General features: G+C 43.7%; 2 protein-coding genes across 28 annotated transcripts in view; one reads left to right on the forward strand and one right to left on the reverse strand.

Annotated features, from left to right (window-relative positions):
• Positions 1–5,678, forward strand: part of PXK (PX domain containing serine/threonine kinase like) — a 94,996-nt gene extending 89,318 nt beyond the window's left edge. For 9 of the 27 annotated variants that reach the window (XM_035275914.3, XM_035275915.3, XM_035275919.3 and 6 more), the window contains one exon: positions 4,395–5,678. In XM_035275914.3, the coding sequence (XP_035131805.1) occupies positions 4,395–4,603 (209 nt within the window). In that variant the 3' untranslated portion in view covers positions 4,604–5,678. Of the gene's footprint in view, positions 1–597; positions 631–3,120; positions 3,156–4,394 lie in introns of those variants that run through there. The other 18 variants (XM_035275922.3, XM_035275924.3, XM_078351299.1 and 15 more) reach the window with 6 other exon arrangements.
• Positions 5,679–7,240: 1,562 nt separating this feature from the next.
• On the reverse strand, positions 7,241–14,046 carry PDHB (pyruvate dehydrogenase E1 subunit beta). Its single transcript, XM_035275944.2, has 10 exons — positions 13,972–14,046; positions 13,835–13,888; positions 11,798–11,905; positions 11,652–11,714; positions 11,513–11,548; positions 10,597–10,882; positions 10,050–10,160; positions 9,626–9,717; positions 8,070–8,211; positions 7,241–7,767 (listed from the first exon to the last, which is right to left on the reverse strand). The coding sequence occupies exons 1-10, from the start codon at positions 14,011–14,013 to the stop codon at positions 7,622–7,624; spliced, it is 1,080 nt and encodes a 359-aa protein (XP_035131835.1). The 5' UTR covers positions 14,014–14,046; the 3' UTR covers positions 7,241–7,621.
• Positions 14,047–14,121: the final 75 nt, after the last annotated feature.

Genomic DNA, 14,121 nt, shown 5'->3' on the forward strand with positions numbered 1-14,121 from the left:
TAAGTTCACTACCCAATTCAGACTCTAGAGAGGGGCCCATGTGCTCCCACCTTGAGGATGCCTGCCCAGGAACTCTGGCCCTAGGCCTGCTCGTGCTCCTCCCAACTTGAAAGAGACAAGTCTACTATAGACTGTAGAAGGCTTTTTTGGAGAAAGGTGGTGGGTTTTCATTTTTCTCCCCTCTTGATCAACCTTGTTCAATAATAGAACTAAGTACACTCATATCCAGTCTGCTCTTCAGAGGTAAAACCTTCATGGCTCTTCTGAAGGGAGCTTTGTGCTTGTTAATAAAAATAGCACCTAACTGGCTCAGAGGACAAAGAACATGAAGAAGAAAGCGACTCATTAGTTGGATTAAAAAGCAACTCATTGGTTATTCTATAAATACGTTTGCCGTGTTTTAAAAGGCTCACAATCATGTTTCCAAACCCGGTGCCTTTTGTAGTTAATTTGAGTATATCCTAGTTTTGAAGTGAGAATAATCAGCTTATAATTCAGACTAATATTTTACTGTCTGTTACTATTTGTTCAAATGACACTAAAATCTGAATAATGACTTGTGTCCCCTCTTTCTCTTTCTCTCTTTGCTGTTTTCAGTAGAGCATGCACCATTTTGAACGTGAATTTTCGGTAAAGTAAACTATGCTGATTTCTCTAACTTTAAAGATGCTCTGTTTCTATGTGTGAAATAGGATCCAAAGTGTCTCGATCGCTGAAGTGATGAACAAGTGGGAAAGCAGATTTGAGACTATTTCCTTATCTGAATATTTAAATGAAATACAGCATCTTTAAAAAGTACCCAGTGACTTCATCTATATTCATTTCATTTTCATCATGACCTTCAAAATCTTCATTTTCACTCTGATTTCAGATTTAAAATGCAGCTCTAAAACCTGCAAATCAACTGCATGGCATTTTGGTATATTTTAATTTTGGAAACCATAACTCTCAAAGTCCTATTGCTGCAAAAATGTTGGTTCCTAGTTATTCTGATGAAGGGGAAAGAGTGTTAGGCAGTTGAGTTCCTGGTCACAGGAAGACAGCTTGCTGGCTTTTTAACTGATGGTAGGGAGAAACAGTTCTTCTGTAAGCATCCTTTATGATTCTCAATCTGTGACAGGAATACAGCCTCCTCACCTGCCTGAGGCCAAAGGAAAAGGTGGTTCTCCTGAGAGCTGGGGGCTGCCTGCTTCCTTCTCTCCCAAGGGTGGCTGGATAGTCTGGTGTTACCCTAGTGTGGTCTTATGGCCACTTGGCCTCCCCTCTTGTATGTGACCACAGAGGAACACAGAATTACAGAGACCTGTAGATTACCCACTGCTGGCCTAAGAGTCAGGGGGTACTCCTTTTCACGAGGCTGTCAAGGGTGTTTCTGGCCTGGCATTCCTCCCTAGATCTGACCTACGTGCTCACTGCAGCAATCTCTGCCCTCTGCCAGGGCCTTTGATGGACTGCCAGGTTCCCATGTGGCTTGATGGAGAGGATTTTGGGGAGAGTGGAGTAAGTAGTTGGCTCTCCAGGATTTTGTCTAAGAGAAAGTGAGATGGGAGAAATCAGGACTGACCTAATCATAACAGAAGGTAAGCTGTTTGGAGCATCCCCCATCCTGGACACAAATTCAGGTATCATCAGTTTAACATGGAATCGGTCTGCTCTTGTATGTGGCCTGGAGATAAGGGTATTGGAGGCCTCTTGGCAGGAGGGACTCATTCGTATTCTAGGTGTGAAGAGAGCGCAGGCAGCAGGCAATTGTTCCCAGGTTTGTCACAGGCCAAATGGTCAACTTTCATTTGGCCCTGTTGCCCCTGTCCCCTCTTACCTCCATTGTTAGCCACGTGTTGTAGCTGAAGCCCCAGTGGACCTTTCAGGAAGCTTGTAGACCATGGCAAGGGCCGAAAGGAAAAGCCAAAAACAATCAATGGTGTGGACTGAGTGAGAGTGAGTCCCAGGCCTGTGTTCCTGCCTTCTCGTTTTCACCTTCTGACTCCCAGACCTCCTCTCCCCTGTTCCAAACTGAAAAGTTGGGTTTGGCCTCTTTGCCCTGGTTGTACCCAAGAGCCACCATGGTTGTTGCAGGCCCAGTGAGGAAAAGCAGACCTGCTGGGACATCAAGCCCCACTGGACTGCTCGGGATGGCTGGGGCCACATCAGGGAGATCCTGCTGCCTGTCCTTTCGTTCCATTTGTTTTACATGCACAGGTTTCCCTGGAGCTCTTTGGACAGCATATTTATTTACACCACCTACATTTTCAAAGAGACTCATTTAAAGTGACAATGGTTTCAGCCTTTACTTGGACCACTCCCAAACTCTGCGGTGGTGCATTTGCACTTCTAATTTTGAGGGCCTGGTAATGAGGCCAAAACCAAGGGTTGGTTCTCTGTGAGACCAAGCAGTTTTGTTCTGTGCCAAGATGGCAGGCCCTACCCCATCTCCAGCCTCCCAGAATCCTTGCCTGGAGGGCTGGTCCATCTCTAGATGGTCAGTGCTGTGCCTTTAGTTGAACTCCCAAGTAGAACTCCCTCGCCTACTGCTGCAGCTGAGAACCTGTCCTTAACTGTGCAGTGATTCTTCTGCCAGGGGTCAAAGCACAAACCTGGGAAGCAGAAACCCTGGAGCTCCTTCTGTTACACACTGGGCCCTGATATCAAGTCCAGATTCCGCTGCCCTTTTCTGGCCATTGGGTGGGAGGGTTCTAGGGAAGGGCATTGGCACCTACTCACCCCCAAGTGGCAGAGCTCACTCCTCTGGGCCCCCTTGGTGCTGCAGTCAAGAGACTGAATTCCAAAAGCCTTCAGCAGAGGTCTCCCTTCCTCCAGAAGTCATCTTTAGAGGAATGCTTATCACATATGCTTATTTTCTTATTGTCCCTCCTCAACAGTCACCTCAGGTTTAAAGTCCTTCTTATCTTTGTAACCCTGTGACATAAAGCCAGGAACATTTTCCCACAGTCCACCCTAGCATAAAACATAACAGAATTTCATTCATCAGTTGTTATTGTGTAGAACCAATGAACATATTGGTCATTTGTCTGTATTTAACCTTTATTTGTATTGCTATATTTGAGCATTGCAAGATTGCAGAGCATGAGCGTGTATATTTGTGTGATTCTTTAATTTCAGCTGCCTTAGGTTTGGGTAAAAGATATAAAGAAAGGTAAGTGATTTTCTATCAATTGTAAGACTTTAACCCTTACCTGTCATCACACTTGGTGAAAAGGAGGTACTCGAGTATTGTATTGGTGATTCTGAGCCAGTATCCATATAAACTTAAGTAGGGTAGCTTTACCTGTTACCTGTTATCACAACTCAGCAGCAGTGTAGGGGAAACCATCTGGCAGAATGTCTCCTTGGGGTAGCCTTGTTAGGGACAGAGGCAGTGTCTGACAGGTGGAGTCTGAGAGAGCTGCAAGGTCACAGGAGACAGGGCAACAAACTGTGGCACAGGAACATTCTTTAAGGCAAGGATTTTTCTGTACTCAGTGTTTATTCTGTCCTGAGAGAACAATCCATTCAGTGATTCCAAAATATAAAATTCAAGCTGCAGATGTTCACGTGCCTGGAAGCCGAGGGAAGTTTTAGACACCTGCCCAGTTTCCCTCTCCTTGCCCACTGGGGGACAGCACGACATTCCAGTTTCTCCTGATGCTTTGGCAACGGGGGCCATGATGGAAAACAGTACTTAAGAGATTTCTCTGTAAGAACACTATTGCCGGAGAGAGAGATCCTTCTGCCTCCTGCTTTGTGTTGCTAACAGATATTAGCATTTTGTATTGCTTTAATGCAACCTAATAGGAAATTATTATTCAAGACAGACTCCTCTAGGAAATGCATACCCAGGAGGCACTGTGTTCCTTGCTGAGAATCCTGAGTGGTTTGTCATTTTATATAAAATCACATCCTTCAAACAGTGTGTGTGTTGGAGCAGCTGAAGAACTGTTCATCCCTCATGAGTAACTGACATTCAGGAAGCCCAGTTCCATCAAGCAGATGTCTGTCTTTAATTGCTAGCTCAGAAGTAGACAGAGCTTCCTGGGACCTGGCTGAAGTAACTGATGGATGAAACTCCTCTTTGGGGACCATTACTAATATTTGCAAATGGGGTCAGAGCCTCATCTATGCAGAGAATGCCACCATATATGGTTTCATGTAATCTGTAATATTTGTTCCAACAGCCTTTAACATGACTATTGTTTGAGGGAAATGGCAACTTTTAATTCCCCTTTGATGCTTCTAGCTTTGTTGAGTATCTTAACACATTACAGTACTAGGTATCTTGGTACCTCTGAGGAAAACGTGTGGACTCTCACCAAAGTCCATTCTGCTCAAGACTGAGCAGTAGCATGTGTGCAGAGCAGCTGCAGAGAATAACTGACTGTCCCCTTTTTCCTCCACAGGGATATCTGCATTACCTCCACCTCCTCCACCTCTACCACCACCAGCAGCTCCCTTGCCTCCTGCGAGCACAGAGGCACCTGCCCAGCTCTCGCCCCAGGCTGAGAATGGCGTGAGCCGAGGGGCCTTGCTCAGCTCCATCCAGAATTTCCAAAAAGGAACTTTGAGGAAAGCTGAAACCTGTGATCACAGTGCTCCTAAGATCGGCTGAAGCTTCCTGTTTACACTTGGAGGGGAAAGTTCTTTTTTATTCCTATTTTATCCCCTACCCCACAAACTACCCTCTTCCTGGGATAATAATTGCTGAGCCAGTACAGCCACAAACAGTACTGTTTTGCAGATGCTCATGTAAGAAGCTTTTCAAGAGGGAACTATTCGTTAAGTAGAATAAAGTTAGGCTGGCATTTCTCCCTGAAGAAATATTTTGCTCCTTTATTAACCCTTTTGTAAAGGAGTCTTGTTTATCCTCTAATGGGCATGCTTTTGGGGCAGCAGCATATTGAAATATTTTCACCAACAAAAGGAAATGGACAGAAAAACAATGACAGTATTCAATCACAGCAGGAAATGGCCTTTGTGTTGCAATCCCTTCTACCCCATCAGACGGAGCTCCTAGAAACATTTCTCTCATAGTTCATTTCTCTAAAGCATTTTCTGATTCTTAGGTAACTCCAATTTTTGCTACCTTTATCTTAGACATTAACACTATAGCCCAAAGCATAGTTACATTGCTGAGTCAGAAAGCAACTGAGTTCTTCGTTTTCCCCTCAAATACAATGGGGAATGTTCATTGTCTTAAGTTCTAACAGGAATACCATTGTGGTTAGAGAACTCAGGTCTGCTAAAGCAAATCCTCTAGACCCATAGTTCTTTTTAGTGAGAATACTGAACCAGACAAAAATATTAACATCAGAAAAAGCTCTTGCCAATTAGAGGATCTTCTTAGTCCTCAGCAATTAAGTCAAGTTTGGGGTTTGAGGGAGGCAGGTCATTATTACAACAGAAGTAAATTTGGCATCTATAGAAATCAATTACGATTTTTGAATAACTTATCTAAATATATCAATATATCATCTTTTTAGTGTTATCATTTATTAGAAAGATCCTTTATCCTGATTTGCTTAAACCTTTAATTGCACTTTAAAGGATTATAAATAATCTATTTAAAAATTCAAGTACACATATCAGTGTTGGTTACTATGCAGAGAATGTCATTGTGTATACCTTCATGTAATCTGTGATAAATGTCAGCTGTATTTTTATTAAAATAAACTATGTCAAGAAAACGTGTCTGTAGCTTGACAAGATATTTCAAATGAGAACTTTTTGTAGCATCTATTGTTAACAAAGAATAGATTCACATTGTCTAAAGTTTCCTTCCTGGCTATCCTGTCCCTATTCTTTTGTGTCTCAGTTTTCTTCTAAGAACAATCCTGTCTTGCTACTTAAATTAGGTACCACCTATATGCTTCTGAAACTAATTTAAACCCATTTTTTCTATCTCAGCTTCTAAAGAGGGTTGTATTTGACAGAATATCTGACTTCTGGCAATGGGAAAAACACCTGATAAAAACTTTGCCATAATTTTAAAGAGAACGCTATTAGAATTAGGCCTTTGAAGAGCCTGTGGATAAGTTCCTGTTCCAAGTGTGATGCAACCTAGCTGATTAGTTCCTAATAGAGGCTTCTGAGGCCTGAGTCCTTCTGAAGTCAGTTTTGCTGTTTTGGATAGTTCAGATATTTGAATACAAACAGTTAATGGTCTTGTACAGTATCAGCTTATTTCCCACATGACAGTAATTTCTTTTGTTATTTTTAAGACAGGGTTTCCCTGTTACCCAGGCTGGATTGCAGTAATGCAATCACAGCTCACTGCAACCTTGACCTCCCAGAACTCTGGCAATCCTACAGGCACACCACCAGATACCTATTTGTTTTTTTTTTTTTTTTGTCAGCAGGGTTTTTGCCATGTTGCCTCAAGTTGGTCTCAAACTCCTGGGCTGAAGCAATTCCTCTTGCCTCAACCATCCAAAGTGCTGGGATTGTAGGCATGAGCCCTTGGTGGCCCTAATTTCTGAACAGAATTTCAAGTTTTTGACCCACATTGATTTTTTTCTGTTTTTTCTTTGTAGAGATGGGATTTCACCACATTGGCCAGGCTGGTCTTGAACTCCTACACTCAAGGAATCCACCTGCATCAGCCTCCCAAAGTGCTAAGATTATACATGTAAGCCACCGCACCAGCCAATTTTTTTTTTTTTTTTAAGATGGGAGTCTTGCTCCGTCGCCCAGGCTAAAGCACAGTGGTGTCATCTCAGCTCACTGCAAGCTTTGCCTCCGAAGTTCAAGCGATTCACCTGTCACAGCCTCCCAAGCAGCTGGGACTACAGGCGCATCCTACCATGCCCTGCTAATTTCTTGTATTTTTATTAGACACGGGGTTTCACCATGTTCGCCAGGATGGTCTCCATCTCCTGACCTCATGATCCACCCGCCTCAGCCTCCCAAAATGCTAGGACTATAGGCTTGAGCCACCACACCCGGCCAAGCTAATTCTTTTGGTATAAAAATAGAATTAGTCATGGCGTGATGGCTGGCTCATGCCTGTATCTCAGCACTTTGGGAGGCTGAGGCAGCTGGATTACCTGAGGTCAGGAGTTCAAGACCAGCCTGTCCAATATGGTGAAACCCCACTGTACTAAAAATACCAAAATTAGCTGGATGTGGTGGCTAATTTCCCACTTCTGAGGCTGAGGCAGGAGAATTGCTTAAACCTGGGAGGTGGAGGTTGCAGTGAGCCAAGATTGCATCACTGACTCCAGACCCTGTCTCAAAAACAAACAATTAGTCATAGTTAGGAATTCCTTTATTCCTTATCAAAACAAACTAACAGTAAAGTAGATTATATGCTTTAATTTTATACATATGGATATATCTTTCATCCGGACTCTGCCACATCCATACTTTGTCCTTAGAGTGAGAGAGAGTAAAACGTCATACAATTTTATTCAAAGAACATGGCAACTGTAACAGACAAAAGGAAGCATGGCCTCTAGGCCAGGAGAGTGGAGAGTTTTCCATACACAAACACATTTAAACCTCCCTGTACAAAAACACCTGCTGTTGCTTTAGAGATTGTTTTTCTTCATGAGTAGTAAAGTCTTGAATCCAGGTGCAATGCCAGCAAGTATTTCAAATAAACTTCAACGACTTGATATTCAAGTCCAAACTAAATATTTAATGTTTTCTTTATTGCAAATATGATGTCTTTGACCTGAGGTATAGAGTTGTCTTCCAGAATCTTTGCATAAGGCATAGGGACATCAGCACCAGTGACACGAACAGCAGGAGCATCCAGGAAATTGAATGCAGGACCTAGAAGAAGGAAGGCTCAACTGAGAGAGAGTAAATGCCAGCTGGGCACTACCACGTTGGCACAGAGGTGTGGCTGATCAGGAAGAGAAAACATAAGGAATCCTAATTATGGGGAACTGCTTTCTGGATTTGCTTTTAAAGTATTTACCTGAGGAGAAATGCCAAACTTGCAAGTTCAAAGTTCAAGTCATTTGGCCACCCCTAGCTTTCAATCTCTGTATCCTGTACATACATGTATCATGTATTCAGGTACACGATGTTTACTGTGCTTGACTATTCTAGAACCAGTTTCTTTGAAATACCTTCCATGATCCTGGCACAGATTTCAGCTCCTACTCCAAACTGTGGCCAGCCTCCTTCCACAGTTACAAGGTGATTTGTCTTCATGACACTGGCTTCTATGGTTTCCATGTCCATTGGTCTGATGGTACGCATATTTATCACCTAAACAGGTAATATAATCAACTTTACAGAGTGACCGCAGCACAAATAGAACCTTATCCCCATAATACCATTTCCTTTTTTGTTTCCTGTTAATCTTTGGATCTAGGAAAATCTAATCTGCCTGTGAATAGGTACATGAATGTATAAACTGTAAAAGGAAGAATTTTAATTAAAACGAAGATTTGTATGTCTACTACAAGCAGCTCTGTGCAGTTATAGGATTCATTTATCCTCCTTCACTTTATTTTTTTGAGACAGAGTTTTGCTCTTTTTGCCCAGGCTGGAGTGCAGTGGCGTTATCTTGGCTCACTGCCACCTCCACCTTCCGGGTTCAAGCCATTCTCTTGCCTCAGCCTCCCGAATAGCTGGGATTACAGGCATATACCACCACATCTGGCTAATTTTTGTGTTTTTAGTAAAGATGGGGTTTCACCATGTTGGCCAAGTTGGTCAAACTCCTCACCTCAGGTGATCCACCACACCCAGCCAATCCTCCTTCACTTTAAATTCCTTCATCAAAATGAGTAACAGTTAACATCTGAGTGCCTATTATGTACCAACCACTACACTAAGTATAATTCTCACAACTGCCCTATGACAGGACAGTATTTCTACTACAGTGTTTCTTCTGATGAAACAGATTTAGAGTATATAACTTGCCCAAGTATAAAAGTTCCAGAACCTCAGAAGGGTGAGGTGGGAGCACCACTTGAGCCCAGGAGTTCAGGGTTACAGTGAGCCATGATCCAGCTGCTACACTCCAGCCTGGGCAACAAAACAAAACCCTGTCTCTCTCTCTCTCTTGGGGTGTGTATCACTGAGAAGCAGGAGAGGTTCGGAGAGCTTCCAACCCTGTCTCTCAAAAAAAGATCCAGAACCTAAGTGACCTTAGTGGTAAAAAGTATGTGAAATGCAGGCAGGTTCCCAGAAACAGAGACAGAAATGAGTGACAAAGCAAGGTTTTACATCTAATTAACCTATTAGATTAGGTTAACATCTAATTAATCTATTAACCTAAGTCCTATTTCTGGGTCTTAAATCTAAAATGAGCCTTTCTAATTCTTTAAAAACAAGTAAATGTGGGGTGGGGCACAGTGGCTCATGCCTGTAATCCTAGCACTTTGGGAAGCTGAGGTGGGCAGATCATGAGGTCAGGAGTCTGAGACCAGCCTGATGAACATAGTGAAACCCCGTCTCTATTAAAAAGTACAAAAATTAGCCAGCGTTCGTGGTGGCGTGTGCCTGTAATCCCAGCTACTCAGGAGGCTGAGGCAGGAGAATCGCTTGAACCTCAAGAGGCGGAGGTTGCAGTAAGCTGAGATCGCGCCACTACACTCCAGGATGGGCGAGAGTCTCAAAAAAAAAAAAAAACAAAAAACACCACCAAATCAAATCAAATCAAATGTCCACTCACCTCACATTCAACTCCCTCTTTAGATAGCACTGCTGCAGCTTCTAAGCAGTGGCCCACAGGTCTCGAATGGGAAACCACAGTTATATGTGTTCCTGAAAACAAAGTGGTCACAGATTAAAGATCGGGTGGAAAATAAACACTACACCACTCTGCAGCCAGCTGTGGCTCTTGTTCATTCATAGTCTTCAACTCAACTTCATTCCAGTGAGCTGAGGAATGTGACAGCCTTCCTAGAAATAAAACACGAACCTCTCAGACTGAAATCTAGAAAAGCACAAATGAATGAGAAATTGGGGCATCACACATTCTTGAGTTCATCCTATAATTTTTCAAAGTAAATGGCAATAACTTCTAGATTAAATTTTACCAAAATTGAGCGGCTGGATTAAAAATACTGTTTAAATATATATCTTAGTTCTCTTACCTTGCCTTTCTATTTTGGCTTTTCCAATAGGAACTAGAAAATCTTTTGACTGCGCTTCCGGAGGAAATTCAAAAGGAACCCCATACATCAATTCATTCTCTAGCACCACCACTGAAAAATATCATAAATATTTAAAAGTAACTAAGCACATCCAGAATGTCTAAAACTGTATACAAAGCAGTATCATTCATCTTGTAAGAAGTTTCACTGTGCTGATTAGCCTTATTTCTACCACCACTGGCAGCCTTGAGGACAGTTTAGGTACTTTGTAATTACAAACTAATTTGTAGTTTGGTCAATATAATTTTATCTATTGAGGTTAAACCAGTGTTGTGGGTGTGCAGTAAATGTCTCCTTTACCTAGCTGGCACCCTTACAGTCAGAAGTAGGAAAATCAAGCCCATTTTTACTATCCTTACTATATAAATTATTAACATTTTATATGATACATCTAAGCCTGACTAACAGCCTTCAATGGTTTCCTCTGTACAAATATATCATTTTAGCTTTTCAATCTTCAAAAGAAACAAAGGGTCCCTGTGCTGACCTGGATTGTTATCCCGAATGGCTGATTTAATAAGTCCTTTAGCATCCTCTGAATTCCAGGGACTGACCACCTTTAAGCCTGGGCAGTGCCCATACCATGCAGCAAAGCACTGTGAGTGCTGGGCAGCTACACCTGCTGAGGCACCATTGGGCCCCCTGAAGACTATAGGCACAGACTGAAGGCCACCGGACATGTAGTAGGTCTTGGCAGCTGAGTTTATAACCTGGTCAATGGCTTGCATGGAGAAATTGAAGGTCATAAATTCACAAATGGGCCGCAACCCAGCCTGTAAAATAAAATATGTGTATGTTAAAAAGACTAGAAATAGCAATAAAAAGTGACAATCTCTCTAAGTCTTCTAACATTCAAATGATGTTTTTTTATTTTTATTTTTTATAGACAGGGTCTGTCACCCAGGCTGGACTGCAGTGGCACAGTCATAGCTCACTGCAGCCTCTAACTCCTAGGGTCAAGTAATCCTCCTGCCTCAGCCTCCCAAGTAGCTGGAACTATAGGCAAGCACCACTACATCTACCTACCTGGTGGTGGTGGTTTTTTTTTTTTTCCCAAATGATGTTTTTAAAAGGTGATGTTAAATCTCTTTGGGGCTGGGTGCGGTGGCTCACACCTGTAATCCCAGCACTTTGGGAGGCCGAGGCAGGTGGATCACTTGAAGCCAGGAGTTCGAGACCAGCCTGGCCAACATGGTGAAGCCCCAGCTCTACTAAAAACACAAAAATCAGCTGGTCATAGTGGCACAACCTGAAATCCCAGCTAATAGGGAGGCTGAGGCAGGAGAATTGCTTGAACCTGGGAGCTGAGAGGGGCAACAGAGTGAGACTCCTCAAAAAAAGAAAAAAGGAAAAAAGAAAAAAAGAAATCTTTTTGGATGAGCTTCATAAAGAGTACTACATACCATAGCTGCACCTACAGCAATTCCAGCAAAGCCCATCTACAAAGTAAAACATAAACATAAGTGAAAATCCATAAAAATTAGGACAATGAACACTAACAGACATGCCCCTCAAGGGTCAGCTCCCCACTGGATGGCTTACCTCTGATATGGGAGTGTCAATAATCCTCTTGTCTCCATATTTCTTCCATAGCCCTCGACTAACCTACAATTAAGAGTTGATCCCTTAAGTGTATCTGGGGGTAACAGTGACCTCAATTTTGCATAACTTTCATATATTTTAGTTACCTTGTATGCCCCATCATACTGGGCAACTTCTTCTCCAAGGAGAAATACCTTCTCATCTCTTTCCAGCTCCTCATCCATGCCCTGATTTATAGCATCACGAACTGTCACCTGTCACAGGTATGCAAAAACAGTCAAAAAGCTTCAGAATTGTTGAGGACTCAACTAAGATTTTCTTTCTTTCTATTTACCTAGGGTGCCCACAGCATACAATATAAAAACACTAGAACAGGCTTCTCTTTAAAAACTCAAAGAATTCTCACCGGGCGAGGTGGCTCATGCCTGTAATCCCAGCACTTTGGGAGGCCGAGGCGGGCAGATCACGAGGTCAAGAGATCGAGACCATCCTGGCCAACATGGTGAAACCCCGTCTCTACTAAAAGTACAAAAATTAGCTGGGCGTGGTGGTGCGCGCCCACAGGCCCAGCTACTCGGGAGACTGAGGCAGGAGAATTGCTTGAACCCGGGAGGCGGAGGTTGCAATGAGCCGAGATCATGGCACTGCACTCCAGCCTGGCGCCTGGTGACAGAGCAAGACTCTGTCTCAAAAAAAAAAAAACTCAAAGAATTCTAAAAGTAACATTTCTATCCCACATAGTTGGTCTTTGACTGTATGTATTAATGTACTGAGCAGTCACTAGGTGCCAAGCACTGCCACTTTGCATCCAGAATGTAGGAGTTGCTATTTTAATACAAAGAATGGCAAAATCTAGTTAATAAAAAAAGGAAGGAGGGGAGAATTACCATACAATCCATCAATTCCACTTCTACTTATATACCCAAAAGAACTGAAAGCAGGGATTCAAGCACCTACTTGCACATCAATGTTCACAGCGGCATTATTCACTAGACAAAACAAGGCTGGTGCGGTGGCGCACACCTGTAATCCCAGCACTTTGAGAGGCCAAGGTGGGTGGATCACCTGAGGTCAGGAGTTCGAGACCAGCCTGGCCAACATGGTGAAACCCCGTCCCTACTAAAAATATAAAAATCAGCCAGGTATGGTGGTGGGCGCCTGTAATCAGCTACTCAGGAGGCTGAGGTAGAATTGCTTGAACCCAGGAGGTGGAGGTTGCATTGAGCTGAGATCATGCCAATGCACTCCAGCCTGGGCGACAAGAGCAAAACTCCGTCTCAAAAAAAAAAGAAAAACAATAGAAAATATTGGGTTAGACTAGGTGGCTCATGCCTGTAATCCCAGCACTTCGGGAGGCTAAGGCAGGCAGATCACCTGAGGCCAGGAGTTCAAGACCAGTCTGGGCAATATGGTGAAACCCTGTCTCTCAGCTACTCAGCAATCCGAGTCGCAAGAATACCTTGAACCCAGGAGGTGAGGTTGCAGTGACACTCCATCCATCCTGGGTTGCACAGAGAGACTGTATATATATAAATAAACTATAAACTCACACACACACACATACATACATATGCATTATATTCAGCCTTAGGAATCAAACTCTGATGCATTCTACAATGCATCAGATGAACCTTGAGGACATTACGCTGAGATAAGGCAGACACAAAAAACCAAATGATTCCACTTATATGAGGTTCTAAAATAGACAGCCTCATACAGACAGGAAAGTACAATAGGGGTTACCAGAGGTTTGGGGAAGGGAAAGGTTACCATGTAATGGATAGTTTCTGTTTGGGATGATTAAAAAGTTCTGGAAATGGATGGGGGTGATGGTTGTACAACACGGTGAATGCACTTAATGCCACTTAATTACACACTTCTAAAAAGTACATTCTAAGTTAAGTCTATTTTGCTGCAATTTAATGGAAAAAAACATGGAGTGAGGGAGGAAACGCCTAGTCTTAGTTTTCTCCCACTGTCCAGCCAGCTGTGAGGGGGTGACTCGCCGGTGTGATAAGTGTCAGGCGGCGAAAGAGGCAGCAGGAGCTCCACCGAGGGTGCAGGCTCCGCAAACCCAAGGCCCACGGCGCCGGCCGACCGCGGCGCAGGCGCGACTCCGGCCTCCTTCCTGGGAGAAGGGGGCCCCTCCCCGCCCTCGTCCGACGAGAGACCCCGCCTGTTACCTGCAGCGCAGCCGGCGCGGTCCTGTGAAAGCGCCTCTTCAGCAGCCCGGAGACCTGGCAGGGAGAGAAGAAGATGATGAAGGGCCAAAGGGTAGGCAGAGGTCGCCCGGGGATACAGGTTGTGCGCTGCTGCCTACCTGGCGAAGGGGTCTCCGAACCAAGCCAGACACCGCCGCCATCTTGGTCGTGTCCTCTATCCGCTATCAAATGACAACATAGAGAAGCCAATAGACGTGAGCAGGCCCCGCCTCCCCGGCACAGGCCAATGGCAAGGCGCGGCGTCTGCG

This window comes from Callithrix jacchus, chromosome 15, assembly GCF_049354715.1.
Source record: "Callithrix jacchus isolate 240 chromosome 15, calJac240_pri, whole genome shotgun sequence".
NCBI lineage: Eukaryota > Metazoa > Chordata > Mammalia > Primates > Cebidae > Callithrix > Callithrix jacchus.

What these genes read in the sequence shown, in the direction of transcription:
- PDHB (XM_035275944.2), bottom strand. Translation starts at nt 14,013, where the DNA reads ATGGCGGCGGTGTCTGGCTTGGTTCGGAGACCCCTTCGCCAG. An exon ending in TTGACACTCCCATATCAGAG is followed by an intron (nt 11,549 to 11,651) that starts GTAAGCCATCCA and finishes TTTACTTTGTAG; the next exon opens with ATGGGCTTTGCTGGAATTGC. An exon ending in AAGAGGGAGTTGAATGTGAG is followed by an intron (nt 8,212 to 9,625) that starts GTGAGTGGACAT and finishes TTACCTGTTTAG; the next exon opens with GTGATAAATATGCGTACCAT.